The sequence below is a fragment of the Pipistrellus kuhlii genome, unplaced genomic scaffold, assembly GCF_014108245.1.
Source record: "Pipistrellus kuhlii isolate mPipKuh1 unplaced genomic scaffold, mPipKuh1.p scaffold_m20_p_16, whole genome shotgun sequence".
Classification (NCBI taxonomy): domain Eukaryota; kingdom Metazoa; phylum Chordata; class Mammalia; order Chiroptera; family Vespertilionidae; genus Pipistrellus; species Pipistrellus kuhlii.
The window spans coordinates 5,412,713-5,440,285 of NW_023425471.1; the positions used below are offsets into that span (position 1 = coordinate 5,412,713).

The following is a 27,573-nucleotide window of genomic DNA, read 5'->3' on the forward strand; positions in this document are numbered from 1 at the left end:
ATCTTCTGCAATTGAAACTTTGTAGCCTGGAGTGGAGCCAAGTCTCCTGCTTGCTCTGTGGCTGCAGCCATTTCTGTTGGAATTTGTTTACCTTCTATAATCGAAACTTAGTAGCCTTCAGTAAAGGCATAGACCTGCAAGGGCAGGTGGAAAGGTTGGCTTCCTCCGTTGCTGGGGAAACCCAAGCCTCCATCCTGGTAGCCATCTTGGTTGGGTTTATTTGCATACTCGCTCTGATTGGCTGGTGGGTGTGGCTGGCGGGTGTAGTGGAGGTATGGTCAATTCGCATATTACTCTTTTTCTAGATAGGATGATGTGCCTATTGAGAGATAAATTGATCCATTATTTTTTCTTTTTTTTTAGGCTAAAACAACACACCCATCCTCAGCTGGAAGAAAACCAGATACCATCTGAATAGAAGCTGGAAACATCATTTTACAAACATATAAGGTGCTAACTGAGGCAGTATAGTGTAATGATTATAAGCAGAGGTTCTAGAATCAAAGTGCATGGGTTCAAATCCCAGCTCTACCGCTTATTTGCTGTTTGACTTTGTGCTATAGTTCTTAATTAGTAAATACGGATAATAGTAGTATATGTCTCATATGATGGTGTGTGGATTAAGGAAGGTTAACACATTTAAAATTGGTAAGTGCCTAGAACATAGTAAATCCTCAATAAATGTGCTACAGTTATTGTGATTTGTTAACATACATCAACGCTCATTCATTTAATAATTGGAGTCTGGCTATAGGACTCTGTGGTGCTCAATGTAGCTTTTTAGCATTCTTTGTACAATGGAAAAATATGGTTAAATTCTTCATTTTAAGCAAATTTTAAGTTTTAGACAAGTCACATATAGGGCACAGCCAATCCAATTCATGGTTCAGAAGCTGATCAGTAAAATAACTACCTAAATAAAGAGTTCTTATTCTCTTTTTCTTTTCTTTCTGAGCTTAATCAAATATTTGCATTTGGTGCTGTAAATGCCAAGAGGGATGAAATGGATCCTTTCCCTTCAGGGTTTCACATGCAAAAGGACAAATTACAGTGCACTTTTGCAAGTTCTATAATTGGACACACACATGGCTTTGCGTGCCAGAAGACAGAGTGACTAAGTCCCCTTTGGTGATTCAGGAAAGGCATCACACAGATGAGGTGACATTTGAACAACTATCTAGACCATAGCCATCATTTGATCAGTGGATTAAGCAGGCATTTGGCTGGAAACTCATCCATATAGCGACATTATCCATTATTTTTTAGGAGCCTGGCTAATTATGCTATCATTTACAGTGTGTATGCCAGTCTCCTCAGGTTCTAGGCTTGGAGTTCCTGCCATAGAAACCTGGATGATTACATTATCTCATAAGAGGCCCTCTGATGATATTGAATATGCTAATAAGAGTAGAGAAGCCCTTTCCGGTTATTTTAAAAGTGACTCCATTAGTATAAATATCAAACTAGGCAACTGCTTTACTGGATCTCCTGTGGCACGCAATTGCAGATAGGAATTGGCTAAAGAGTAGCTTGGGTGGGGTTATGAAATAATTATGTCTGGAGTCCTTTAAATCCTAGCTCTCTGTGCCTAAGGCCAGTATGCTAAGGCCATATGCTGTGTAAACAAGTAGGAAGAGTTTGGGAGGAAAATTGCTGTCAGTGCAGCTGCAATCAGCATGAGACCCTGGGAACAGGTCACCCCTGATTGCCTCAAAAGACAGCCGAACCGTGGCTGGTGGCATCCAGTACTAACATCCGTGCTTCGATTATTCAAGTGTGTCTTCGCTCCTCATCCTTCTCAAACTCAGCAAAATTACAGGTCAACTTTCCTTTTCCTTTCTGCTGATGGTGGGAGGGGAATCTCCCCTTCACAGATGGGTTCTTCAGCAAGTGACTAAGTGAATAGCTGGAGGAATAAAAATGTCATATAAATACATTTGCGGCACAGCACCCAACAGCCACCCCTTTAACCCATGCCTTTTCAAGTCCTAAGGAGGAATGGTTAGTAATTCCACTTCCCTTTCTTAATTGTACCCAGGTTACTATAATGTTTCCTAGAAATCATCCTTTATTTACCTAAAGAGCCAGCCATTGAATGCTTTTCTGCCCTTATTTGCCAAAATTCTCTTTTACCCTTTGTACTGATGCAGATTATTTATGCAGGCAGTGGCCTGGTCCTGCCCTCACAGAGCCTGGTCCCCCTGGAAGCAGTCATGTGACCACAGCCCATTACTTGAGCACATCCCTATCTCCTAGCGTGAAACAGGGCAGGGTTGGGGCAGAAGGCTGTGGCTCCCAGCCAGAGCTCAGGCTCTCCTGGATCTGTGGCTCTGGGCTCGGCTTCCAGGCTGAAAGACAAAGCAGCTGTGGCCTGTTTGGGTTATTTCTCTGTGTGTGCGGGTGTGTGTGTATTTCTTGATGCATTTAAGCCGGAGCTCATCCTGCAGAGAGCTGCAGAGATGTGAGATGTGTGGAGTGCGTGTGTCTATGTAGGGGGTGCTCCAGAGAGAGCTGACTTCTGTCTTTTTTTTTCCTTTCAGACTTCAGCATTCCTCATAAAGAACGTTTTTTTGGGGGGCGAGGAAAAACCTCTGCATTTGGCCAAACAAAAGAACCAGGTAATATGTTTGTTTGTTTGTTCTTAGCTATTTGGGGGAAGCAGAAGTCTACATTATCAGCATATATTATATAGCAACAAACCATGGGATGTGTACTCCTTGGAGTTTATTGTATTGCTTTGCAATTTCTCCGATTGATTTTTCTCAAGGATGCTGATTGCAAATCACTTGCCATCATCTTAAAAAATCTGTACAGATGACTTTGCAATCTGAAGGGTTGTGGCCTGTTTCAAATGAACATGATATTTGGAAAAACTCTGTGGTCACTTGAGTGAGAGCTGGAAAATGAGGGAAGGGCTACTTTAAGAAACTCTTTTAGGCCCTTCACGGGGTGTTCCCTAAACCCCATTGTGCAACTTGGTGTTCAGAATGTTCAGAAATCTTTTTTTAGCTGCCTTGGCCTCTTGTTACCACAGAGCTCCACAGGGTTTCCATCTGTCTGGAAGAAAGAGAAACAGAATTCCCTGTGACATGAAAGAATTCTCATTAGCGGCTTAGTGCTTACATACATTGACCAGGTTGGGTCCTGAAACCAGGGCATAGCAAATGTTTTCGTGGACATTTTTGTTTTTTTAAGATTAAGCAGAGTAGGTCTTCGGTTCTGCCACTGATCAGCTGTGCCACGGAGTACAATGTTTAATTTCTGAGTCTCAGTTTCTTCATCTGTACTATGGGAGTGATGATATGATCTTGAAGATTGCTGTGAAGCTTAACTGGATTAATAGGAATACAAAGCACCCACTGTACTGGGTAAATAATAGTTCCTTAATAAGTAGTGGTGATTTTAGCTGCCATTATTATTATTATTATTATTATATTGGTATAGTGTTCTTTCAGATCTTTGTGTTCTCGGGGAAAGAGCCCAGATCTTGTGAATCTGCAATTATCCCAGAACCTGTATACACCCAAGGGATTTATTCTCTGGAAGTTCCCAGCCGATGTATTCGGAAGGAGGAGATTAGAGCAAACAAGTTTCATTTCGACACTTCTACCACACGGTACCCCACCCATGCATAGCCTTTCCTAACTCATCAGCTAAGAATTGCTCCTCATTAGTCCTCCGTACAAGTATGAGAGGCCCGTTATTTTCCCTAGTTCCTTGTGAGAAAACTGAGGTGCAGAGGAATAAATGACGAGCCGAGAAGAATGTAAACTTTGGTTTGTCTGACTTCTAAACCCCAGGCTCCACTGCGCCAGCATTAGCAGTTAGAAAGCATAGGTGGTGTTGAGATGGGTTCCCTCAAAAGGGTTCCATGTTAGGCTGTTTGGGAAACAGTGGACACTATAGCCCTTTCTTAGAGATTCACAATGCACATTAACATATTGAAGGCTCTGAGGAGTCCTGTAGTAAAGAAACCTGGGTAAACATACTTCTCCTGAACTTATTTGATGATGAGACCTTTTTTTAGGAGGAGGGGAGGGGCTTATTCCTAGAATTATAAACAACATGGAACTACACTTCCACAAACACACTTTGGAAAACCTGGCACCCGGCCAAACTGCCCCTCATCACAGTCCTACCTCATATAATAGCAGATATCCACAGACACCTTCCAGTGGCCAGTATAATTTCTACCCTTTTCTTAGCCTTTAATCCAGTGGTCGGCAAACTCATTAGTCAACAGAGCCAAATATCAACAGTACAACGATTGAGAATTCTTTTGAGAGCCGAAAACCGACATCTCCGCATGGGCCACGAAGTTTCAATCGCACTGTACATGTGCGCCCGCACGTGGTATTTTGTGGAAGAGCCACACTCAAGGGGCCAAAGAGCTGCATGTGGCTAGCACGCCGCAGTTTGCCGACCACTGATTTAATCTAATGAGACCCAGGAAGAATCAGCAGCTTCGTCCTACAGATCTCCTCTTATTCATTTAGGACCCCATATTCAAGCAAAGGCTACAGTGTTTTACTGTAAAGGTAGTAGTGGAAGGAGCCTCTCTAGCATGGTCTGCCGGGGACTCCTCTACTCTATGCCCTTTAGTTATACTTAGGCCACAGACATCATGCTGTAGAACCCCTGTTTTTAATTTTTTTTTAATTTTATTTTATTGCTTAAATTATTACCAAGAGTAGTACAGATGTCTCCTCCCCCCCCTTTGACCTTCTTCTAGCCTCCCCTCCCCCCTAGTATCTTGTGTCCATTGGTTATGCTTATATGCATGCATACAAGTCCTTTGGTTGGTCTCTTACCTCCAACTCTCAACTCCCTCCCCAACCCTCCCCAGCCTTCCTGCTGTAGTTTGATAGTCTGTTCGATGCTACTCTGCCTCTATCTATTTTTGTTCATCGGTTTATAATGTTCTTTATTATCCATAAATGAATGAGATCATGTGGCATTTTTCTCTCATTGACTGGTTTATTTCACTTAGCATAATGCTCTCCAGCTCCATCCATGCTGTTGTAAATGGTAAGAATTCCTTTTTTTTTTTTTACAGCAGCGTAGTATTCCATTGTGTAAATGTACCACAGTTTTCCAGTTTTCTAACCAATTCATCTGCTGATGGGCATTTAGGCTGTTTCCATATCTTAGCTATTATAAATTGTGCTGCTATGAACATAGGGGTGCATATATCCTTTCTGATTGGTGTTTCTGATTTCTTGGAATATATTCCTAGAAGTGGTATTACTGGGTCAAATGGCAGTTCCATTTTTAATTTTTTGAGGAAACTCCATACTGTTCTCCACAATGGATTCACCAATCTGCATTCCCACCAGCAGTGCAGGGGGGCTCCTTTTTCTCTGCATCCTCACAAGCACTTGTTTGTTGATTTGTTGATGATAGGCATTCTGACAGGTGTGAGATAGTACTTAATTGTTGTTTTTATTTGCATCTCTTGGATGATTAGTGACTTTGAGCATGTTTTCATATGTTTCCTGGATTTCTGAATGTCTTCTTTCAAAAAGTGTCTATTTAGGTCTGCCCATTTTTTTATTAGATTGTTTATCTTCCTTTTCTTAAGTTGTATGAGTTCCCTGTAAATGTTGGAGATTAAACTCTTATCGATGATAACATTGGCAAATATGTTCTCCCATGCAGTGGGATTTCTTGTTGTTTTGTTGATGGTTTCTTTTGCTGTGCAAAAGTTTTTTTATCTTGATGTAGTCCCATTTATTTTCTCTTTAGTTTCTATTGCCCCGGGACAGTAGTTGGCAAACTCATTAGTCAGCAGAGCCAAATATCAATAGTACAACGATTGAAATTTCTTTTGAGAGCCAAATTTTTTAAACTTAAACTTCTTCTAACACCACTTCTTCAACATAGACTTGCCCAGGCCGTGGTATTTTGTGGAAGAGCCACACTCAAGGGGCCAAAGAGCCGCATGTGGCTCACGAGCCACGGTTTGCGGACCACTGCCCTAGGAGCTGTAAAGATATTGATATGACAAATGTCTTCTATTTTGCTGCCTATGGCTTCTACTGGGCCTCACCAGTACAGCCAAGGGTTCGGTGAGCCTAATCCGGGGTGATGAAGGATGAAAAAATGATAGACAAAGAGAAAAAGCTGGGTCTAGGCAGATCTTCTGTGCCTGGCTGAGGCCACAGAACAGATCCAGACTGCAAAATTGAGGCTTTATTTATAGTCAGGGACAAACAAGGCAATTTACAATGTTGTTATAAGTTTCACTTGTTTTGGCAGCACTTTCTGCCCCTCCCACAGCCCACTAGCTACCCAGGAAAGATCTAGGGAGCAGTTACAAGATCAAGCTTAATTCTGCTTAGAGGACTGTGCCCTCTAAATGGGACTTGTTTGCAAATTTGCCAACAGGTCAGTCTGAGGTTTAACCCTATAACCACTTCCTACATTGTTTCTTTGTCTCCCATGATCCCATGATCACTCCTCTCGGTGTTTCTGGTTATGTATTTATCTCTCTCCTGCATTGACTTTCTTTAGGCAATGCCAGCTGTGTTTGGTTCACCAGTTCTGGGTGAGTGCACTTTCTAACCCCCTGTTTAGATTTTTTATTGATTTCATAGAGGGAGGGAGAGAGGGAGGGAGGAGAGAAGGAAGAGAGAGAGAGAGAGGGAGAGAGAGAGAGAGAGAGAGAGAGAGAGAGAGAGAGAGAGAGAGAGAGAGAGAGAGAGAGGAGAGAGAGAGAGAGAGAGAGATCAATGATGAGAGGGAATCATTGATTGGCTGCCTCCTGCATGACCCCCACTGGGGACTGAGCCCACAACCTGAGCATGTGCCCTGACCGGGAATTGAACCGTGACCTCCTGGTTCATAGGTCTATGCTCAACTACTGAGCCATGCCCACCAGGCTAGAACCCCTCTTTTGATGAAGACCAAATGCCATGCAGCAGGATGAGCCTGAAGAGGTAACTGGAAGACACATCCGTGGTGTCCATCCACAGTTGAATAACTGGGTTCTATAATTGGCTTCCTCAGGGCCAGAGCTAGAGCATACATTTCTCATGAAAGCTGAGTTTTCCCTAGGAAAAGCTAAGTTTCTAGCATGGGAAACCAATCATAGTTCACATCTAGAATTCCAGAGGTGGAATCAAGGTCAATATGGCTGAGCCAAGGTGTGAGGGTTCAGTAGAGATGCATTTGAAATAAAATAATGAATAAGAACAACTTGGGGAGAGTGGGCTAGCTTAGAGGCTACTTGATGACTGAGGTTAGCTTGGCTCCAAGGACCATCTTTTGTTCTTTCTTTGTATCTTCATCTTTGGAAATGAAAAGTAGCCAGGATGAAAAGAAATGAACAACATCAAACAGTTCAACCCTCCACTTCTCCCTCTCACCCTTCTTCCACACATACACAGTGGAAACCTTTTAATGGAAGCCTTAGAAACCTTTTGTTATGCACAGTTTAAATGCGTGCCCATGATGAATCTCTTATTTTATGTTTATGCTTAAAAACCATCCTCATTATATACGTATGTATCAGTAAGGACGGAGGCACTGGGCAAGTTTCAAGCTGCTTTCTGACTGATTATGGCATCCTTGGTTCTTTCTGAATGCTGATGACACTCTCCACCTCTTGAGCTGACGAACCCATTTCAGGCTCCCGGAAACTGTTTTTTTCAGAAACTCTGGCACACTAAATGCTTTTCTAATGTGGACAGAGGGCAGGAAATGGAAGGAGCTTATGTCTTCCCAAATAATGGAAAATCCCCAAATCATTTTATCAGCTTAGCAAAAGCACATCTTTAAAAACTTGCTTCCCTCTCTGCCTTTAAGTGGATGATTACAGTCTAAGTTGGGCAGTGTGTGGGAGTAGGAAGTGGCATCTCCCTTAACCAGTTCTTGTTTTGGCGAGAATGAAAATGAACTCTTTTTTTCTTTTTTTAAAAAAATTTATATTTATTGATTTTAGAGAGACTGAGACACTGGGCAAGTTTCTGACTCAACAATGGCAAGTGATGTATTTCAGTCTCCATTTTCTTTTTCCAGAAAAAGAAAGAAAGCAATATTTAATAATATAAAAATTCTAATAACAAACTATTTTTTCTAATACCAAAGAATTCTAAAACAATTCTCACTTCCATCATGTTTTAAAAAAATTTTGTTTAAAAATGGATGTATAAATACTATCCATTTTTTGTTTAATAAAGAATTTATAATCAAATAGCCAGCATCTGTGCACAAAATTATAGACTAATAATTATATTTAGTTACTAATTTTTAAAGGACCCTGCCTTAGAAATATTCATTCATGCATGCATTCAGAATTCATCAAAAACTTGCTTTGTTAAAGATACTGTGTAGGTGCCAGAGATTCGAGGAGTATTTAGAAAGTAAGATACCCTAGAAGCTTACAGTCTAGTAGAAATATATTCAACTATGATGTATTTTAGTTCCTAGTGACTCTTTTATATGAACTTTTGTTGTACAGTGAATTAACTGAGAATCAAATGAGTTTGGAGAGATATATTGCTTTATTTATTTCTTTTTCTGGAAAAAGAAAATCGAGATTGAAATATGTCACTTCCTATTGTTGAATCAGTGTTTGTTGCCTACTCACTGCCCAACTCTTATCTACACTAATAAAAGAGTAAGATGCAAATTGACTATACCTTTGCAAAGGCCTCCAGCCAATCGGGAGTGAGTATGCAAATTAACACAACAAAGATGGTGGGTTAATTTGCATATATAGGTGCTGAGTGGTGGGGGCTGCTCTGTGCAGCATGGAAAGGTGAAAAGGCGGCTCTGGGCCAGAGCGAAAAGACCGCTTGGGCTGGAGCGATGGCAGTGCCTGCAGCCAGGGGAAGGAAGGCCCTTTCTTGCATGAATCTTCGTGCTTCAGACCTCTAGTGTATTCATAAAAAGGGTAGGAAAAATAGCATGAAGATGGAAGTGAAGCCCCAGGAAGAGCAGAGATTCTCAAACAGATATAGGGAGTGCCTGTGCCAAAGCACCCTGAAGGGTGCAGGCTACCCAGACTGCTTGAATCCAGTATTGGCAGTGAAGTCTGGTAACCTGAATTTTGATTTTATTTTTATAAAATATATTTTTATTGATTTCAGAGAGGAAGGGAGAGAGAGAGATAGGAACATTGATGATGAGAGAGAATTATTGATGGGCTGCCTCCTGCACTGGGATAGAGCCTGCAACTTGGGCAGATGCCCTTGACCAGAATTGAACCAGGACCCTTCAGTTCGCAGGCCAATGCGCTGTCCACTGAGCCAAACCAGCTAGGCCAGTCTGCATTTTTAATAATCTCTGGTACGTCTTGTGGTACTCAGGTTGGAGAGCATTAATATAGGCACTTGGATAAGGTCAGCAGGACTAGATAAACTACTTCAAAGGCTGATGAAGACCCTAGCACATGTGTTCTCATAGGCATTGCCGATAACCTTAGAGATATTTTTGAGTACGGAGAGAAAGCAAGCGATGTGTAAATATTCGATACTGCCCCAATTTCAAACATGAGAAAAGAGTAGATGCCAGAAACCGCAGCCTTACAAGCCTGACATGACCTTTGGAAAAATCTTGTTCCAAACACATGAAGTCAAAAAGCATTCAGAGGAAAATGTGATGTTCACTAGGCATCATCGTGGATTCACTAAAACATGGTCTCTATTAGAGATTGTCAAACTTCGCTGCATATTAGAATCATCTGGGGAGCTTTAAAAAATCCAGATGCCCAACTCTACCCAAGGGGACACGGGCACCAGTTTTTTTTTTAAAAGCCCTGAGAGATTCTGATTTAATAAGGTGCTGTCTGATCAATGGGAGTTTTCAAAGCTCCCCAGGTGATAACTAAAATGCAACAAAGTTTGATAACCGTTTTTGTCTATATAATAATTATGCAAGTTGCTCAACTTCCTTGTATTTTCTGTCAATTCTAGGAACTTTTAAAGGTCACTCTCACCTTTATACATCTATGATTTTGTTATTAAAAATCATTCCAAACTGATTTCCTTTTTTTCTTCCTCTTTCCTTGCCTTCCCACCCTCCCTTGTCCTTCTCTTCCTCCTCCTCTTCTTTTTCTTCTTCTGATTTGAGATAGCTTGGAATGTCAAGGTGTCAAAGTATGTATCTTAATTTCATTAAAATATTTAGCAAAATTTCCAAAGACCACCCTGACTGGTTTGGCTCAGTGGTTGGAGTGTTGGCCCATGGATCAAAGGGTCCCTGGTTTGATTCCCAGTCAAGGGCATGTACCCTCCATCTCCCTCTCCCTTTCTCCCTCTCTCCTTCCCTTGTCCCTCTCTTTCCACTCTCTACAAATCAATGGGAAAAATATCTTCTGGTAAGGATTAAAAAATTTTTCCCAAGGACCTCTCATAAATACATAAGTTGATAGGTATGCTGGATGAATGTACCACCTAAGTGCACAAATATGAGGATGTGAATGTAATGGATCTGCGGTAATCTTGGAAAATGTTTTGGAGTAGAATGTCACAAGGGTTGTTATGCTCTGGAGCTGATCTTGTTAAAATTTAAGAAAAGTATAGCTTGAACCGGTTTTGCTCAGTAGTTAAAGTGTCTGTCTGCAGACCGAAAGGTCCTGGGTTTGATTCCATTCAAGGGAATCATATGTTGGTTGCAAACTCAATCCTCCCGCCCTGATTGGGGCATGTGCAGGAGACTACCAGTCTATGTGTCTCACACTGATGTTTCTCTCTCTCTGCCTCTCCCCCTCCCTTCCATTCTCTCTCTCTAAAAATAAATAAATAAATAAATAAAAAATGGAAAAAATATCCTCAGGTGAAGATGAACAACAACAATAACAAAAGATATAAAAGAAATCCCTATTAGACTTGTCAATAATCCCAAATTTAAGAGGGTTAATTGATTCAACATGTAAAAAAAAACCAAGCTTAGATCCGATTAGAATATCTGTTTATTAAGGTTATTATTTAAAAAAAATGTTTGATAATTCAAATATTTTGCTTATTTTTGTTTTGCCTTTTCTTCAGTTGAGTTGAAATTCTGAAGCTTTTAATGTAGTGCTAGTGGAAAAATAAACATGCCTATAGGGTCCCTAGCTCTCTTTGTTTCTATCAGGAAATGCAAATATATTAGATCAGGTTGGTTTGGAGAATCAAACAATAAAGGAAATGTGGCAGCTAAAAAAAATAATGATTTTCCTCCCACCTTCTAGGTTCTTCTACGTGGGCTAATCAAATCAAAAGAAGAAAATTAAATTTTTATACACGCTCACGGGGGATTCACATAAGTATGGGTATTCCAAAGACAGTGCAGTAAAATTGGGTATATAAGTCGTTTTTAAACAAAGAAGAAACAGTGGCCCTGAGATTTCAAAGGGAATAGGCAATTTACAGGTAGTTGAGGAAGAGAGGAACATAGTTTTGCTGGCAACCCAGAAACAGCAAGACACAGGGTGGACTAGTGAACAGGCACCTGCCTGGAGTCCTCCTGTCTAGTACTACATTTCTCATCCTGAAGCAGGTGTTTTATTTTTATTTTGTCTTATCTGAATCTTTTAAGTAGGAAAGGGGGAAGGTCAAAGGTTCTTTCTGAGTCTTTTGTTTCTCTTAATATCCCTGCTTAATGATCACTATCCCCCAAAGCAAAACTTTGGCCCCCCTTCAGAAATATCACCGCCCAAAAAAGAATGGAGGAAAGGAATTTTGTCAGAAATTCCCAGGGAGTGATTGTGGAAAATCTCTGTAGCAGTTTCATAACTTGTCAGAGGGGCTGGTGAGCTACCGCAAAGAAGACTTGGAAGAGTCTCAAAAACACTGGGAGAGCTTGTTTGAAAAGGGCACTTGGACAGATTCTGATGCCTTCATTTGGCGGGGGAGACCTTGAACCTCCTTTTTATAAACAAGTGCTCTGATTCTGAGAAATATTGTCAAAGAACTCACTTTGATTTGGATGTTGGCATTTAAATATCTTGTTTTTGTCTCATAGTCCTCCAATTTGTGTTTTTCAAAGCCCAGATAGGTTTAATTATTTGAGCTGAAAACCAAAACTGTTCAATGATGTCAGAGCTTTCCTATCTTATTCCCTATGTCAATTAGAAAATTGTACGCTCTTACATTGCCACGCTTTTCTTTTCGTTTTTAATGTGTTATTTTCTGCAGACCTTGATCTGACGGAGACACGAGGAAAATAAAATTGATGTGTAGCAGAAAAGCAACCTATCGCTGCTCCATTGCTGCTGCTGTGCTGTGGAAAATAAACCAGGATTAGATTATGTCTGGTCACTTTCCACATCACGTGACCAAGGGCAGTTGAGAAGAAGCATAAAATGAATCCCGCTGAGCAGTCTAAGGACACCTAGTTGTTAACATCCTTCCTTCCCCTCCCTCCTGTGTATTCCCCTTCAGGGTCTGTGACTGAAGTGTCAGCTAAGGAGTGGTTTCACACATCTCTTCACCATCTGGAATAAGACGTTGAAGATATTCCACACCATCTAAACAACATGGGCTGCGGTAGTTCATCAATTAAAATCAGGAAATCTGCAAAAAGTGAGTGCTAGGAATGTGTCTTCCTAAAGAAAAGTGTGCCAATTACCTGTCCTCTTTTCTCATTTACGTAGATAGTTGGTTCTGGAACTGCCTGCTCTGTGTGATTTTGCACAAGGCATTATCACTTGAGCCAGAGGTTAAATATTGGGATAACATCAGAAATGACTAGTAGGAAGATTTAGCTTTGAATTTCTGATGTAGCATAAAGTATTATCTAAGAGATATTTTATATTTGATTTGATTTCAGTTGGAAATGTACCAATATAAAATCTCAATTTAAAACTCAGTGGCAGGGAACAAGAAAGCCTCTGTAAACCTACATCTGTTTATTCAGTGTGCTTATAAATAGCTATATTCATATCTGTGTAACGATTGGTAACATCATTGAATCTTTATTAGGTTTTATAACTCAGTGATCAGATTATTTTTATAGCTATTCAACACAGAACTTTATGAGATTTGCCTCATGTTTTTAGAATATTCTAGGTAGAATTTGGCAAATGTTTGATCATCTGCTTCTCCAAAAGGGGGTTGTTTCTAAATAGTTGACATGCCCCCTACTATTTCCATATAATTAGAAACTTATTATTTTCTTTATTTTGTACCAAGGTTCTTTCTCATGGCTACTAGAATCTAGTTGAAACTCGAGTGTCTAAGAAACATAGTTTTTACAAAGAAATTAAAAAAAAAACCAAGCAAGCTGGGACAATTATGTGAATAATGTGCTCTTAAATTCCATTTCTTTGCTATTTAGGTATAGATAATCTCCCCAATTTCTCTTTCACATCTTGATTTTGGAAGGTCACTCAGTCTTAGTATGGAGAGTTTAGGATGAAGAGTTTTCCATACTAGTTAGTGTGAGATGTTTTCCTTTTGGTTTCAGATGCTATGCTCTCTCCTAGTTGAATTGTGCATGTGTAGCTGGCCATCCCTATCTGGGTTTCCCATCCACTGATTTATCCAACCCCAGATCAAAAATATTAGAAAGAAAAATAGCCCCCAAAGTTCTAAAAAGCAAAACTTGAATTTGTCATGCCCTGAACACTATGCGAATCTGCAGGAATGAAGTGATGTATAGGCAGACACTGCTGTAGTCTATATGCAGATATAGTGTATATGCAAATATTATGGCATCTTAAAAATTTCTTTACTGATTAATTTATTACATATGTGTCCTTATTCCCCCATTACCCCCCCCAATACTATGCCATTTTATAGAAGGGACTTATACAAGTCCATCTACAGGTATCTTTGGGGGTCCTGGAATTAATCCCCCACAGATTCCAAGGGACAGTTGTATTGAGATGGTCATGTAGTTTTTGTCTTTTATTCTGTGATATGGTACACAGTTATTGGATTTTAGATGTTATACCAACTTTGCATTCCTGGGATAAATCCCACTTGATCATAGTGTATAATAATCCTTTTTATATGTTGCGAGATTTGGTTTGCAAATATTTTGCTTAGGGTTTTTGCACCTATATTCATAAGAGATACTGGTTTATGTGGTATCTTTGCCTGATTTTGATATCAGGATAATACTGGCCTTAAAAATTGGTTGGAAAGTGTTCCTTTTTCTTGCATTTTTTTAAAATAAGGGTTTGTGAAAAAGTTGTATTTAAATGTTTGTTAGAATTTGTCAGTGAAGCTATCTGGGTATGGGCTTTTATATATATTTATTTCTGGGATTTTCTTTGTGGGTAATTTTTGATTACTTATTCTATAGTTCTATTCAGATTTTATATTTCTTGTCATTTTCTTTAAAAATATTTTTTCACCCAGTCAGCGTGGCTCAGTGGTTGAGCATCGACCTATGAACCAGGAGGTCATGGTCACTCACCTGGGAAACCTTTTCCTGAGCACTTTCCATGTGCCAGAAATTGAGGGTCACTCCACCCAAAGCTTTTATTTACATAGTGCTCTTTAATTTTGTTTTTAGATTTAATTTCATTGTATTTTATTTTTTTCCATCACTATTTATAGTTGGCCAGGCCCTTTCACATACATTTGATCTTTAAAATCTGTGAAGAGTTCTCATTTTGTGGAAAAGGCTTTCAGAGGCAAAGTCATTTGCTCAAGAACACATGATCTGTAAGTAGCAGAGCTTGCTTCCTGTTTCTCACAGTCTCTATAGTGATAAGGGTGTTTCCCCCCATCTTGGTCATTCAGCCCCAACACAATACTCTGCCTTTGGAATGTCAAGGCAAAAAAAGTGTTTTTATTGATTTCAGAGAGAGAAAGGGAAAGGCAGAGAGAGAAAGAAACATTGCTAAGAGAAAAACACCCATAGGCTGTCTCCTGCACACCCTCTACTAAGGATCCAGCCCACAACCCTGGCATGTGCCCTGAGTGGGAATCGAACGATGACCTCCTGGTTCATGGGTAACACTCCAGCCAGCTGAACCACACTAGACAGGCTCATGGTATTTTTGAGAAAGTGTAGCCTGCATGTAAAATAGAAGCTATCCCCTTTTTGTGGGCTATTCACCTTCCATGTAGAGAAGTAGCATTGATTTTTATCATTATTGTTGTTATTTCACTCCCTTTGTGACATGCAACAGGGAAGAGAAAAATAATGGCTATACTTTACTGAGTGCCTACAACATTCATTATTTCTATTTCTCACCAAAATTCTTGGAGGAAGCTTTGGTTAGTCTCTCTTTCTAGATGAAGAAACTAAGACTTATAGAACTATCCTGAGTCATGCATTAGTTGGTGGCTGAACCTGAATTGGAGCCAGCTTTGACAGATTCCAAAGAATATGCTACTTAAAAAAAGTCTTTATTGAATGCATTTGGGTAACATTGGTTAATAAAATTGAATAGGTTTTAGCTATACAATTCTATAGCACCTCATCTGTATATTGTATTGTGTGCTTACTATCCCAAGACAAGTCTCTTTCTTTCATCATATCCTCCTTTTACCCTTTTCTACCTCCCCCTATTATTGGTGGAAGTAGAGTTCTCAGGGTGCTGCGAGGAAACAGAATTTCCTGAGGCCCAGTGGGAACACAGAGTTTTGTGGAAAGCTTTATTGATGATGTAAAATTAAGGGGTTCCCCTCCAAGCTCCCATCTTTGTCCATCTTGCCACGGAAGAAGTCCAGCCTTCAGCGGGGCCTGAATGCAGGCCACTGGCCAGAATCTCTGCTCCATATTAAAGCACAGTCCAGCCCAGCATCCGGCTAGCTTAGCTTGTGTTCCCAGCTGCAGTCCATGTGTGCGGGGTCCGCAAGCCATGGGACATGCATCTGCTTTAGGCCACATGGCTATGGAGAGAGAACAGACGAGCACACAGGTGAGTGAGGTCATGGAGCAAGAGAGAGCAAGAGAAGAACAAAGCATTGGGAACTCTATGGGGATTTTAACCAGGATCTTCTTCAAACTAACCAATTAACTTTCTAAGATTGTTCCCCATGCTAAACTGGCAGGCAAGCACCTCCCCTGCGCCACTCCAACTTCCACTGCACATGTGCCTGTTCCCCCTTTTCCCCCAATAATAAGGTGACCAGACGTCCCTCTTTTGGCGGGACAGTCCCAATTTTTAACAATTTGTGCCGTGTCCTGGGTATTTTTAAAAAGTCCCGATTTTTTAAAAGAATGCAAGACAAGCTAGGGAACGATGGGAGAATGGGAAGGGAATATACGGTTTTTGGCGGCCATGTGGCTATTTAGCCAGAATATGAGTTTTATATTATTTTTGTTAATTTTATAATGTTAAACTTTAATAATAACAAACAATTGTTGAGAACTGATTATCGAGAACTGCTTATCAAAGTTGGCATTGTTGATCAGTTGTTAGAATTCACTCAAATGAGAAATATGCCAAAGAATAAAATAATACTATACATAATTTTTTAATTTATTATATTTGTAAATTTTACTTGTGTTGAAATTTTTAACACCTTACCCAATAATCCAGTACCAGATGGGGGAAGGGAGAGGTGTTAATACTTTGGAGGAACAAGGCTGTGTGAAGCTGTAGCTTCCTGACAAAGCTTCCCAGGTGACCATGTTTACAATGTCTGACTCCATTTGCCTTCTTTCCTTTATTAATATTTATTAATGTTCTGATGATAACACCCCACCCCCCTTTCCCGCTGGTAATCGCCATACTGTTGTCTGTGTCTATGAGCTTTTGTTTTTATTTCTTAATCCCTTCACCTTTCACTCAGTCCATGCTCCTTTGGACACACTGTCCTGACTTGAAAAATTGGAATTCAACCAAAAAAACTCAGAAATTAAACATTGCAGTTTCATTCTCCTGAACTTCAGTTTACACTTAAGATTTTATATTGATGGGTTTTGAATTAATAATCTGTTTCCTTTTTCTTTTTCTCGTGGAGCACTTTGAGAACACTCTGATATATTTTCTTTTGTTTCTTTACTTGAGACCACTTAGACATGCATTTATTCATTTTCTCTAAGTGCTGAGAAGCCCACAAAGGCTATCTAGTTTTTTTAGCTTTGAAGTTTGATGTCTTAAGCTGTAACAAATGGAAAATTTCTCTAATGGAGATTGTTCTTTAAAAAAAAAATACTTGTTCTCTATTTTTACTTAAAATTTTGAAAATACTAAATAGCGACCACATACTTATATAATTCTTGGAATAACATCTAGTTAATTTAGTTGTTTAAATATCTAACAATCAAGCCATTCAGAACTGCCTGAGAGATCCCCTCTCTCCATGCCCAGCCCCATATTTCCCAGTTGTTAAAAATTGCCGTTTGTTAAAAGTTTGCTTCTGAAGGGAGTATTCACACCACTGGTCCCTATCTCTTCCTTTATCCCATCCCATGAAAAATGATTTTGACAAGTTCTTGAATGACCTTGAAGTCCAGTGGTACATTTTCAGTACTTATTTTGCTTGACATCCTGGCAGTAGTTGGCATTCTTGCACATTCCCCTCTTAACATACTCAAGGACCTTGCTTTCAATGCCAGCATATTCTTCTGGATTTCATTTTATGTCTTTGTTTGAACTATTTATCAGTCCTTTTAAAATACACACTGAGTGGCCAGATTATTATGATCTCTGAACGCATATAACCTGGTCACTCAGTGTGTGTGTGTGTGTGTGTGTGTGTGTGTGTGTGTGTGTGTGTGTGTATTAGAGATCTGGTGCATAAATTCGTGCATGAGTGGGGTCCGGCCAGCCTGGCCAGGGGGAGGGGACATGGGCAGTTGGCTGGCCAGCCTGCTGGTGAACTCCTGTTTGAGGGGACAATTTCATATTAGCCTTTTATTATATAGGATATGCACTGTGTGGCAGGATTATTATGCGTTCAGAGATCATCATAATCTGACCACTCAGTGTATATATATTTTTATTGATTTTAGAGAGGAAGAAAGAAGGAGAGAGTGATAGAAACATCAGTGATGAGGGAGAACCATTGATCAGCTGCCTCCTGCACGCCCCCACCGGGGTCTGAGCTCCCAACCTAGGCATGTGCCCTGACTGGGAATTGAACCATGACCTCTTGGTTCACAGGTCAGTGCTCAAAAACTGAGCTACACGGGTCGGGAAAGTTGCCACTTTCTTGCAACTTTTAAACATTGGGACTCCTCTGGATTCTTCATGGCCCTCTTTGTCACTCTAATGCTCTCTTTGGGTGACTTTACTCCCACGACTTTAAGATCAATATCCCAAATCTGTCAATTCTTTAGTTCTAGCCCACATTTTATACTATAATCCCTGGTTGATTGGCATCAATTGGAAATCATTTCAAAGAAGTACTTTTCTGTGTAAAAGGAGATCACTTCCTTCATCTGAAATTATGATCCCTCTCAATAAAAATTTTTACTTAATTATTCACTTTTTGATATGATACTATATGAGCCTTGAGATTTATATAGGATTGGTACTACAAATATGTTTATTGCTGCATACAAACAAAAACACTAAGCAGTCTTTTTATTCTTCACACCAATTAAATGCATCCTCTTGTTTTTCTGAATTGTTATTTGCTGTGTGATTAACCTGCCTCTGCTTTAGACATTTTCAGTATAGAGATCCTGACAAGGACTATTCGGATATCCACTCTAGAATCATGAGCCTTTAGAAAGTAGAAAGTATTGCTGAAAGAATATGAAGTCACACCGCCCCATTAAAATGCTATTTACCAGCTTCAGCAATGACTAGACAATTCACAAAGAAACCAGCTTTATAGTTAGAGCCTGTGATTTGTTAGGAAATCCTGTAACAGAGACACATTTAAACTCAGTGTAAGAAAGTTCAATACCTCAGCTCTGATTGCCAGTGATTTCCCGTAATCAGAATACCTTTCCTATACGATTATGGCTTTGTATTGCATTGTCTTTTTAGCAGCTGTGAAAGACAAAACTTTAGCGCTAATTGTATTTAACCTTGGGTGAATGAATTTGGCACTATAAGCCAGATAAGTAATTGATAACAAAGGAGACACAAAACATAATTGCAGTCAAGCCATTTAAGTTTTTCCCCACCAGGTGAGAATTAAAGGTCGTTATTGAATTGTTAAATAGAATATTTCCTCTAAGAAAATATTTTAATAATTTAAGTTGAGAGTTATACTTGTAGATAGCTAAATTTCTTATGTATTTAAGGATATGATAGTTTTTAAAAGTTGATATTTTCACAATAATGATTCTTTTAGAAAATTAGAGATTAATATAAAAGAGGTGTCACAGTTGCTTATAAACTGTTGTTCACCTGATTTTACTGATGTAGCCTATTATTTTGATATTGTATAGATAAAACTTTATATTTTCCTGAACTGTGACTCAGCCAAAGATTACAATTCTCATGGAAACTTGCATTAGATGGCTTTATGCAATCCAAGTGTTCTTCCATTGCCATATTGAATAAAAAAGGACCTAAAACGGGGCATTTAAAAATCCTAATCCTAGAAAATGTAGAACAAATGAGTTAAAATGTGCTATTTTGCAACCACCATAGAAATAATTGATTTAGGCAAAAATCATCAATGGATGTTGTGGAGAATAGAATATATACACAATCCCAAAGTGTGTTCCTGCAAATTATTTACTAATTATAAAGAGAAAGAAAATATCAGTACCATTAAAGGAAAGGAAAGCTAAGAACTTGTTCTAGAATAAAGAAGACTGAAGAAATGATGGATGATATGTGTGTGTGTGTGGAAAGAGCATGCAAGAGAATGCATATGTGACAAAATATTAACAATTTTACTATTCTTACCATTTTCCAATATGTTTGAAAATGTTTCAAAAAAAAAAATCCTAATCCTGTAGTGGCTGCAACCTAGGTTTATGTCCTTTGGAGGTACTGTTTGTTAGAGCTTCCTTGTTTTTGCTGTCCACCAACTTTCTTATTCTTTGCAGTCTCTGTATGCCACATCTTGGCATCATCTTTTTTTTTTTTTTTTTTTAATATATTTTATTGATTTTTATACAGAGAGGAAGGGAGAGAGATAGAGAGTTAGAAACATCGATGAGAGAGAGTCATGGATCAGCCGCCTCCTGCACACCCCCTACTGGGGACATGCCCGCAACCAAGGTACATGCCCTTGACTGGGATCGAACCCGGGACCCTTCAGTCCCCAAGCCGATGCTCTATCCATTGAGCCAAACCGGTCCCGGCCAGAAATTATTTTTATTACCCCACATGGATGAGTTGGTGGGTGGGCTAGTATATGAGCAAATAAAAAGGTCACAGACATTACTTCTAATTCTTGTCCTTCTCTGACTAAAAGGCCAGAGGTTTTCAAGAATGATAAAACTCTGATTTCTTTTGTCATTAGGGGAAAGTGTATAGTTTTGTTTAAAATGTTCGCCATTGTTTGGACACTGGGCCTCATGCTTTACTCTCATATACCTCTTGTTTAAGAAAAAATGCTTTCCAGGGACAAGGAGGCTGCAGGGATGTCACAATTTATGGATGAGTGAGTCTCCTAGAGGTCCTTGCCTTGTTTGCTGTCCAAGAATCAGGTTGTGTGACCATCTCACACTTTATGCTTTTCTCACTGTGACAGCCCCACACTCTAGCAGCTGGCAGATGTAGAACATCTGTACACAAAAACAATGAAAACTGTGGTCCCAGAGTTGAGTCATACCCTATTTTCAGCAAGCTTCGAATAGCTGAGGAAATAGATGCTTGTCCTCCTTATTTAAAGTCTTTTTGCCACTAGATGGTTCATTCTCTTTTCAGTTCGTTTGACTCCATTTTAATCAGTTTTATCACACTTGTGCCTCTCTCTCTTCCTGACTGGATGTCAGACCTTTTAAAGTCACACTACATATTCCCTCATCCTGGAGGCATCTACCAGCAGAATTTCAAAAAGCAGAGTCTTTAAATGGCTTATTCTGAATATAAGGCTTCTTGCTTAAAGAATGATCTGTCAAATAAACTCTTATTTCAAAAACAAACCAAACCAAACCAAACATAAGACTACCACTCTGCATGAGGAGGAACACAAGACAGAAAGTCTTAATTAAACAGTAGTTTCATTCATTTAACAAATATTTATTGGGTATCTACTATGTTCCAGGGACTGTTCCCAGCAGGGATACAGCAACTAATCCAGTAGACCAAAATCCAGCCTTTATGGAGGTTGCATTTTAGTGCAGTGGTTCTCAAGTTTTCTAATGCCGTGACCCTTTAATACAGTTACTCATGTTGTGGTGACCCTCAACCATAAAATTATTTTCATTGCCACTTCATAACTGTAATTTTGCTACAGTTAATGAATCGTAATGTAAATATCTGTGTTTTCTGACAGTCATCCTGGTAGTTCTGGTTGTTAGGTCCTAACGGTTGCTTAGGCTTTTATATATATAGGTTGATGTTTTTAATAGTAAATAGAAAGAGGTCATTTGTTTCACTTCATAATTGTGCAGATGAAGAAACTGAGATACAGAAAAAGGTCAATAGATTTATTCAGGTTAAGAGCTTGGGCTATGGGGTCAGTGAGATGTTGATTCAATTCCTGCTGTCCATTTCCATTTATTGGCTAAATGACCTTAAGTAAGTTAGTCTCTCTCAGCTTCACAGTGTGGCAAGGATTGCAGGAATGAATAAATCTATTGCCTGACCCTCAGCAAGTAGCACCAGAACATTGTGCTTGGTGAACAGAAAACCACCGAGGTGAGGATTGGTTGGTCATTACAATCACTGTTCCACAGAACACACCTTTCAGGTTACTGTCCAGAAGGATGTGGTAAGAACATGAGATTGCAGCCATGGTACTACCAACTATTTGCAACATTGAACAAGCTACTCGATTTCTTCTCCCTGTGGTTTTTCCCTATAAAGATTTTTATATTTGACCTTATGTCTATTTCCTGGGGTTTTCTGAAAGCTGAGTAATGAAATGAGAATCTCTGAAACCCAAGAGCCTTGAGGGAGCTCATAAATAAACACCCTCAGATGATTAGTGTCTACTCGGTGTACCATAGCAGTACTAAACTAAACGTACTGCGACTGGAGGCTGGATTTCTGCTTTCAAAACTCAAATGTTCTCGTTTTAGTCAACTCTTGATTTTTATGTGCCAACTGGGAAAAATTACAGCAGGAATAAAAGGAGCCAGCTGATGTTGATTCCTCTTAACTCTAAAACTTGAGGAGGGCACAAGAGAGTATGTTTTAATCTCATCTTTCACCTGATCTCTTTTTATAAAGGTCCTGGATAGTTCAAAGGCTACCAGGAGAGAGTCAGTGTGTCTGAATAGTCCTACAAACAAGAGAATACTTACCACTATAGTTGACATGTATTTAGCATGTGCTTTACATTAGTCATTTAGCTAAACTCTTTACCTGTAGTATCTCATTTTGTCCTTACAGTAACTCTATGCAGAGGGAGGTGTGTTCATTTTCATCCATCGCTTGCCAATTGAATATCAGTGTAGATAGAAGGTGGAGTGAATCATACTTCTTAATTCATTGTGCATTGTTATCATTGGTTTCTGCAAGACTCTTTTTTATGTTAATTAATTTGCTTATTCCCTTTTACCCATGTACCTGATGGTCACCCTCCCCATAAATAACCAATTATTATGTTTAGTGTGTATCTTTTCCTTTGTATTTACTCTTATGAAATGTATATTGTGGTTTTGTGTGTGTGTATTTTAAATTTATATAAAGTGGTATCATGTTATATTTCATTCTGTCTTTAAGTTTTTAATAACTGTTCTAACTGAAGCATAATTTTTTAAGACCTATTCATGTTACTATGGATTTATTGAATCTATTGCTTCCACTTCTGCCATAGATTCTATAGGTGCATCCACCACAGTTTCATATTCTCTGTCCTAGCAATAGACAGCCGGGCTGTGTGGGTGTCAAACTTCCTATTGCCACAAAGAAGCATTGTAAAGCCACATGTATCCTTAGTGGACTATGTGACAGTTGCTTTGGGTTATATAGTGGAGAATGGAATTGCTACTTCATAGAGCATATATAGATTTTATATGCTCAAATATTGCCACAGGTAATTGCTATTATTCCCATTTTACAGGTAAGGGAACTGAGGCTTTAAGAGTTTTAATAACTTACCCAAAGTCACATAAACAGTAATTAGCAGAGCTGGGATTAAAATTCAGGTAGTCTTGCTCCAAAATTTTAACTCAATATGCATGCCATTATTATTCTATGAATATTTGAGACAGGACATTTTACAAAAACATGAGGGTAAATCTCATTGATTGTAGTTTTTATGTGTGTAGAACTGAGGAATCGTGGTGAACTATTTTTTCCCCTGAAGCACCTTCTTACCCTCATCATAGCTGCATAGTAACTGTTTTCCTCTGACTTTGTGTTCTGTGTGTCTGCAGCAATAAGAGCTGCGTTGATCATCCAAAATTGGTACCGAGGTTACAGAGCTCGGTTGAAGACCAGACAACGCTATGCTCTCACCATCTTCCAGTCCATTGAATATGCCGATGAACAAGGCCAATTACAGGTCTGTTTTGTAAGCTTGTCTCTTATTTTGGTAAACTGCTTATTTTTACCCTTGTTATTGAAAGAATGACTGGTTGGGATCATTTTAAGCTGAGAAACCTTAGTGAAAGGCTTTAAAAGAAGATATAGTGATATTGTCTTGGAACTAGCTGTTGAGAGAGGGAGTATGATTTGGGATGAGGATGGTATTTTTCTGTTCTGAAGTTCATATTTTAAAAAATATATATTTTATTGATTTTTTTACAGAGAGGAAGGGAGAGATATAGAGAGCTAGAAACATTGATGAGAGAGAAACATCGACCAGCTGCCTCTTGCACACCCCCCACCGGGGATGTGCCCGCAACTCAGGTATATGCCCTTGACTGGAATCGAACCTGGGACCTTTCAGTCCACAGACCGATGCTCTACCACTGAGCCAAACCGGTTTCGGCTGAAGTTAACATTTTTAAGAGGGCTGCCATATATCTAGTTGTCTAATAAAAATGGTCTTATTCGATTTTGGGCACGTGTCCCAGTAGGAAGTTGTTATTTTATGAAGAAAAACAACAACAATACTTTATGGTGTTAAAAACTGGAAGAATTTCCTGGGAACAAACTTATGAAAGTTCTAGAAGAAAATATAGATGGGTAAGGAAGACTTTTTTCAAGCTTGCAAAAAAATATGTAAATTAAACTTTAATGCTATTGATGGAAAAAAGTACTTTTTAGTAATAAAAACATCTTAGAAAGATCTCCAATGTAATTGTTAATGAAAAAAAATCAACTTGTAGAACAGAATGTAGAGTTTTATCCCACGAATATGAAAGAAAATTAAATATACAGCAGAAGTCTGGAAAAAGCTATACGGTGAAGTATTTCCAGTGGTTATTTCTGGGGACAGGAGTGGGAGTGGATGGGAGAGGAATTCTCATTTTCATTCTGTATTGTTTGTAGTTTCCAACAATCATATTTATATGCAAATTTATCACATTATCTTTAAAAATAATTAAGAAAATTTTAAAAAAGTATCAAAGACATTGCTTGATTTATTCTTGGCAGTTATAAAGATGATATATTATGATTCAATCAGATTTTCCCTTTGCCTTGATTAGCTCACAGTGTGAGCTGTCTTTTAAGCACTGTGGAATGTAGTGATGAGTATAAAGGTAGAGTGAGCTCTAAAATTGCTATGCTTTATATGCACACATTCTAGTTTTAGTACATTCTTTAATATTGACTCTTTTTATAACAGATTTTTTGATATACAGTTTAGTTAAAGTGTAAAATTTAATGGCCTTTGGTATATACCTGAAGTCGTTACCATCACTACAATAAATTTTAGAGCATTTTTATCACCCCCCCCAAAAAAATATCTATAGTCATTAGCAGTCACTTCCCATTTCCCCTTCTTCCCAGCTCATGGCAACTACTAATTTGTTTTCTGTCTTTATGAATTTGCCTTTTCTCACCATTTCATATAAATGGAATCACAGAAAATGTGATCCTTTTGTAAAAGTCTGACTTCTTTCACTTAGTATAATATCTCCAATTTATTCATGTTGTATTGTATATCAGTACTTCATTCCTTTTTATGGATAATATTCCACTGTATGGATTTCACACATTTTGTTTATTCATTTCTCAGTAGATAGGTCATTTAACTTGTTTCCACTTTTTGGTTATTATAAATAAATAGAGGCCCAGTGCACAAAATTTGTGCACTGGAGGGGGGTGTGTGTCCCTCAGCCCAGCCTGCACCCTCTCCAATCTGGGAGGCAGTAGTTGGACATCCTTCTCACAATCAGGGACTGCTGACTCCCAACCATTTGCCTGCCTGCCTGCCTGATCACCCCCTAACCTAGGGGTGTCGAACTCAATCAGAGAAGAGGCCAAAATCTAAAATCCAGCCTAAATCGCGGGCCGAATGATTTACTGAACAGTCATAAACTGTCATTGTGATGGAAACGCAGCGGAGTGCAGTGATGACAGCGCGGTGCGGGCCACATTGCAAGGCCTGGCGGGACGGATTTGGCCCACGGGCCTTGTGTTTGACACATGTGCCCTAACCACTCCTCTGCCAGCCTGATTGACACCTAAATGCTCCCCTGCTGGCCCAATTGCCCCTGCCGGCCCGGTTGCCCCCAACTGCCCTTCCTCCTGTTCAGGCCCAGCTGTCCCCAACTGTCCTCCCCTGCTGGCCCTGTTGCCCCTAACTGCCCTCCCTTCTCTGCAGGCTCAGTCATCCCTAATTGCCCTCCCCTGCTGACCTGATCACCCACAACTGCTCTCCCCTGCTGGCCATCTTGTGGCAGCCATCTTGTGACCACATGGGGGCAGCCATCTTGTGACCACATGGAGTAGGCCATTTTGTACGAGGGCATGATGGTCAATTTGCATATTGCCTTTTTATTATATAGGATGTGGCTATGAATATTTGTGTGAAAGATTTTATGGGAACATATTCTCTTGGGTATATTCTTAGAAGTGGAATTGTTGGGTCATCTGGTAACTCTGTGTTTAACTTTTTGAGTAATTGCTAAATTGTTTTCCCAAATAGCTGCACCATTTACATCCCTCCAGCAGTATATGAGAAGTCCAATTTCACCACATCTTTGACACTTGTTATTATCTATCTTCTTTATTATAGACATCCTAGTGTGAGTGCAGTGGCATTTCATTGTGTTTTCTATTAACTCTTGACAAACCCATCAACAGTGTTAAACTTACACATTTTGACATTTGTATGGAAAGCATTCCTTGAACTCCCAGACCTATTCCCAGGTTGATAAGGTTCTTTAGTGGTCACTCTTTATGGGAGACAGGGCTTGGAGGAGTTATTTGTGCTGTATAAATGCAGGTTTTTACAGATAATTGGTAGGCATAGAGGCAGCATCTATGTGATGGTTGGAATGCTGGTGGATTTCCATCTTTTCCTCCCTCCCTCCTTCATTATTTCCCAAATATATTTGACATTTAAAAGTATCCCTTAACTCTTCATCTCACTACCAAAAGAAAAATAAGAAACTATAATGAACAAAATTTAGTAGCTAAATTAGGTTGGTTTCCTAAAATCAGAATCTGAATCAGAGATTCTGGTACAGGTGATTTCCTAAAAGTGTGCTCAGGAAAAACATATACGGAAGTGAGGAAAGCAAGATTGGACAAGGGAAGAAACTAGGGAAAACTATGGTTTCTGGAGAAGCTGACCTCAGTCTGATCCCATTGGGAGCTTTAAAGTGTGTCATGGTTTATTCCACCCAGTGGCAAGGGAACTGGGGGTCTGGGCTGTAATACCCTTGCTTCAGTTAGTCATGTCTATGGGCAGCCTCCCAGGAGGACGGATATATGAAATCCTATGCAACTCTGGGGAAGGTACCTCTCATCTGCCAAGGGTAGTTCTTGGAGGAGGGGGGCAAGTAGAGGTGGGACCTTGTGCAGCTGGGATATGAGAGCCCTAGAAGATTAAAGGGGACTTACATGAAATACCAATAGCATTTATTACAGTAGCTATTTGGGATTCATTAATTGATTAATGTGTTTTTATTTTATCCAGTTATCCAATTTCTTTTCCTTCATGTTGGAAAACTACGTACATATACAAGAGAAAGATCCAAGTAAGTAAAACTTCAGTCTTTTGAAAAGCACTCATTAAATATTGAATTGTCCTCACCAAGGAATGTAAACTCTGAAGACAGGAGAACACTAAATAATTGAAAAGATGCCCACTGGCTGGCGCTCTATCCACTGAGCCAAACTGGCTAGGGCGATAACCCTTTTTATTTGTGGCCATTTTTCTCTCTGTTGATGTGGGGTAATACCATTATTATGTATTAAGTTCCTATGAATTTTAGCATCTGTTTTAGGGTATTTTTATTTTGAGCTTTTGTACTATAAATGCTTTCTTGTCATTTGTTTTAAAATAAGAAAAATTTTCTTTTTCCTTCTTATTAAATTCGGGGATGTTTATCATTCTAAAAAAAAAAAAAAGTTGCCCACCTATCTTGTCTAGGTGACACCAAACAACAGTGAAATCAGTTCAGCTGGCTTTTTCCATCTCTGATGGGTATCTACTAAATTGACAATTTAATCCTCTCACTTTCAAAAAACTGAATTAGGTTTCATTCAATGTTACTTTGTTTAAATCTTCTCTGAACCACGATTTATTAATGTAC

General features: G+C 39.2%; 1 protein-coding gene across 3 annotated transcripts in view; it reads left to right on the forward strand.

The window, feature by feature from the left end:
• The first annotated feature begins 367 nt into the window (after positions 1-367).
• PPEF1 (protein phosphatase with EF-hand domain 1) overlaps positions 368-27,573 on the forward strand; it is an 80,948-nt gene continuing 53,742 nt past the window's right edge. Inside the window, exons 1-6 of one of the 3 annotated variants that reach the window (XM_045582302.1) lie at positions 2,252-2,400; positions 2,541-2,618; positions 6,514-6,547; positions 12,369-12,509; positions 23,296-23,423; positions 26,955-27,015. In XM_045582302.1, coding sequence (XP_045438258.1) covers positions 12,464-12,509; positions 23,296-23,423; positions 26,955-27,015 — 235 coding nt within the window. In that variant the 5' untranslated portion in view covers positions 2,252-2,400; positions 2,541-2,618; positions 6,514-6,547; positions 12,369-12,463. Of the gene's footprint in view, positions 451-2,251; positions 2,401-2,540; positions 2,619-6,513; positions 6,548-12,368; positions 12,510-23,295; positions 23,424-26,954; positions 27,016-27,573 lie in introns of those variants that run through there. The other 2 variants (XM_036440014.2, XM_045582301.1) reach the window with 2 other exon arrangements.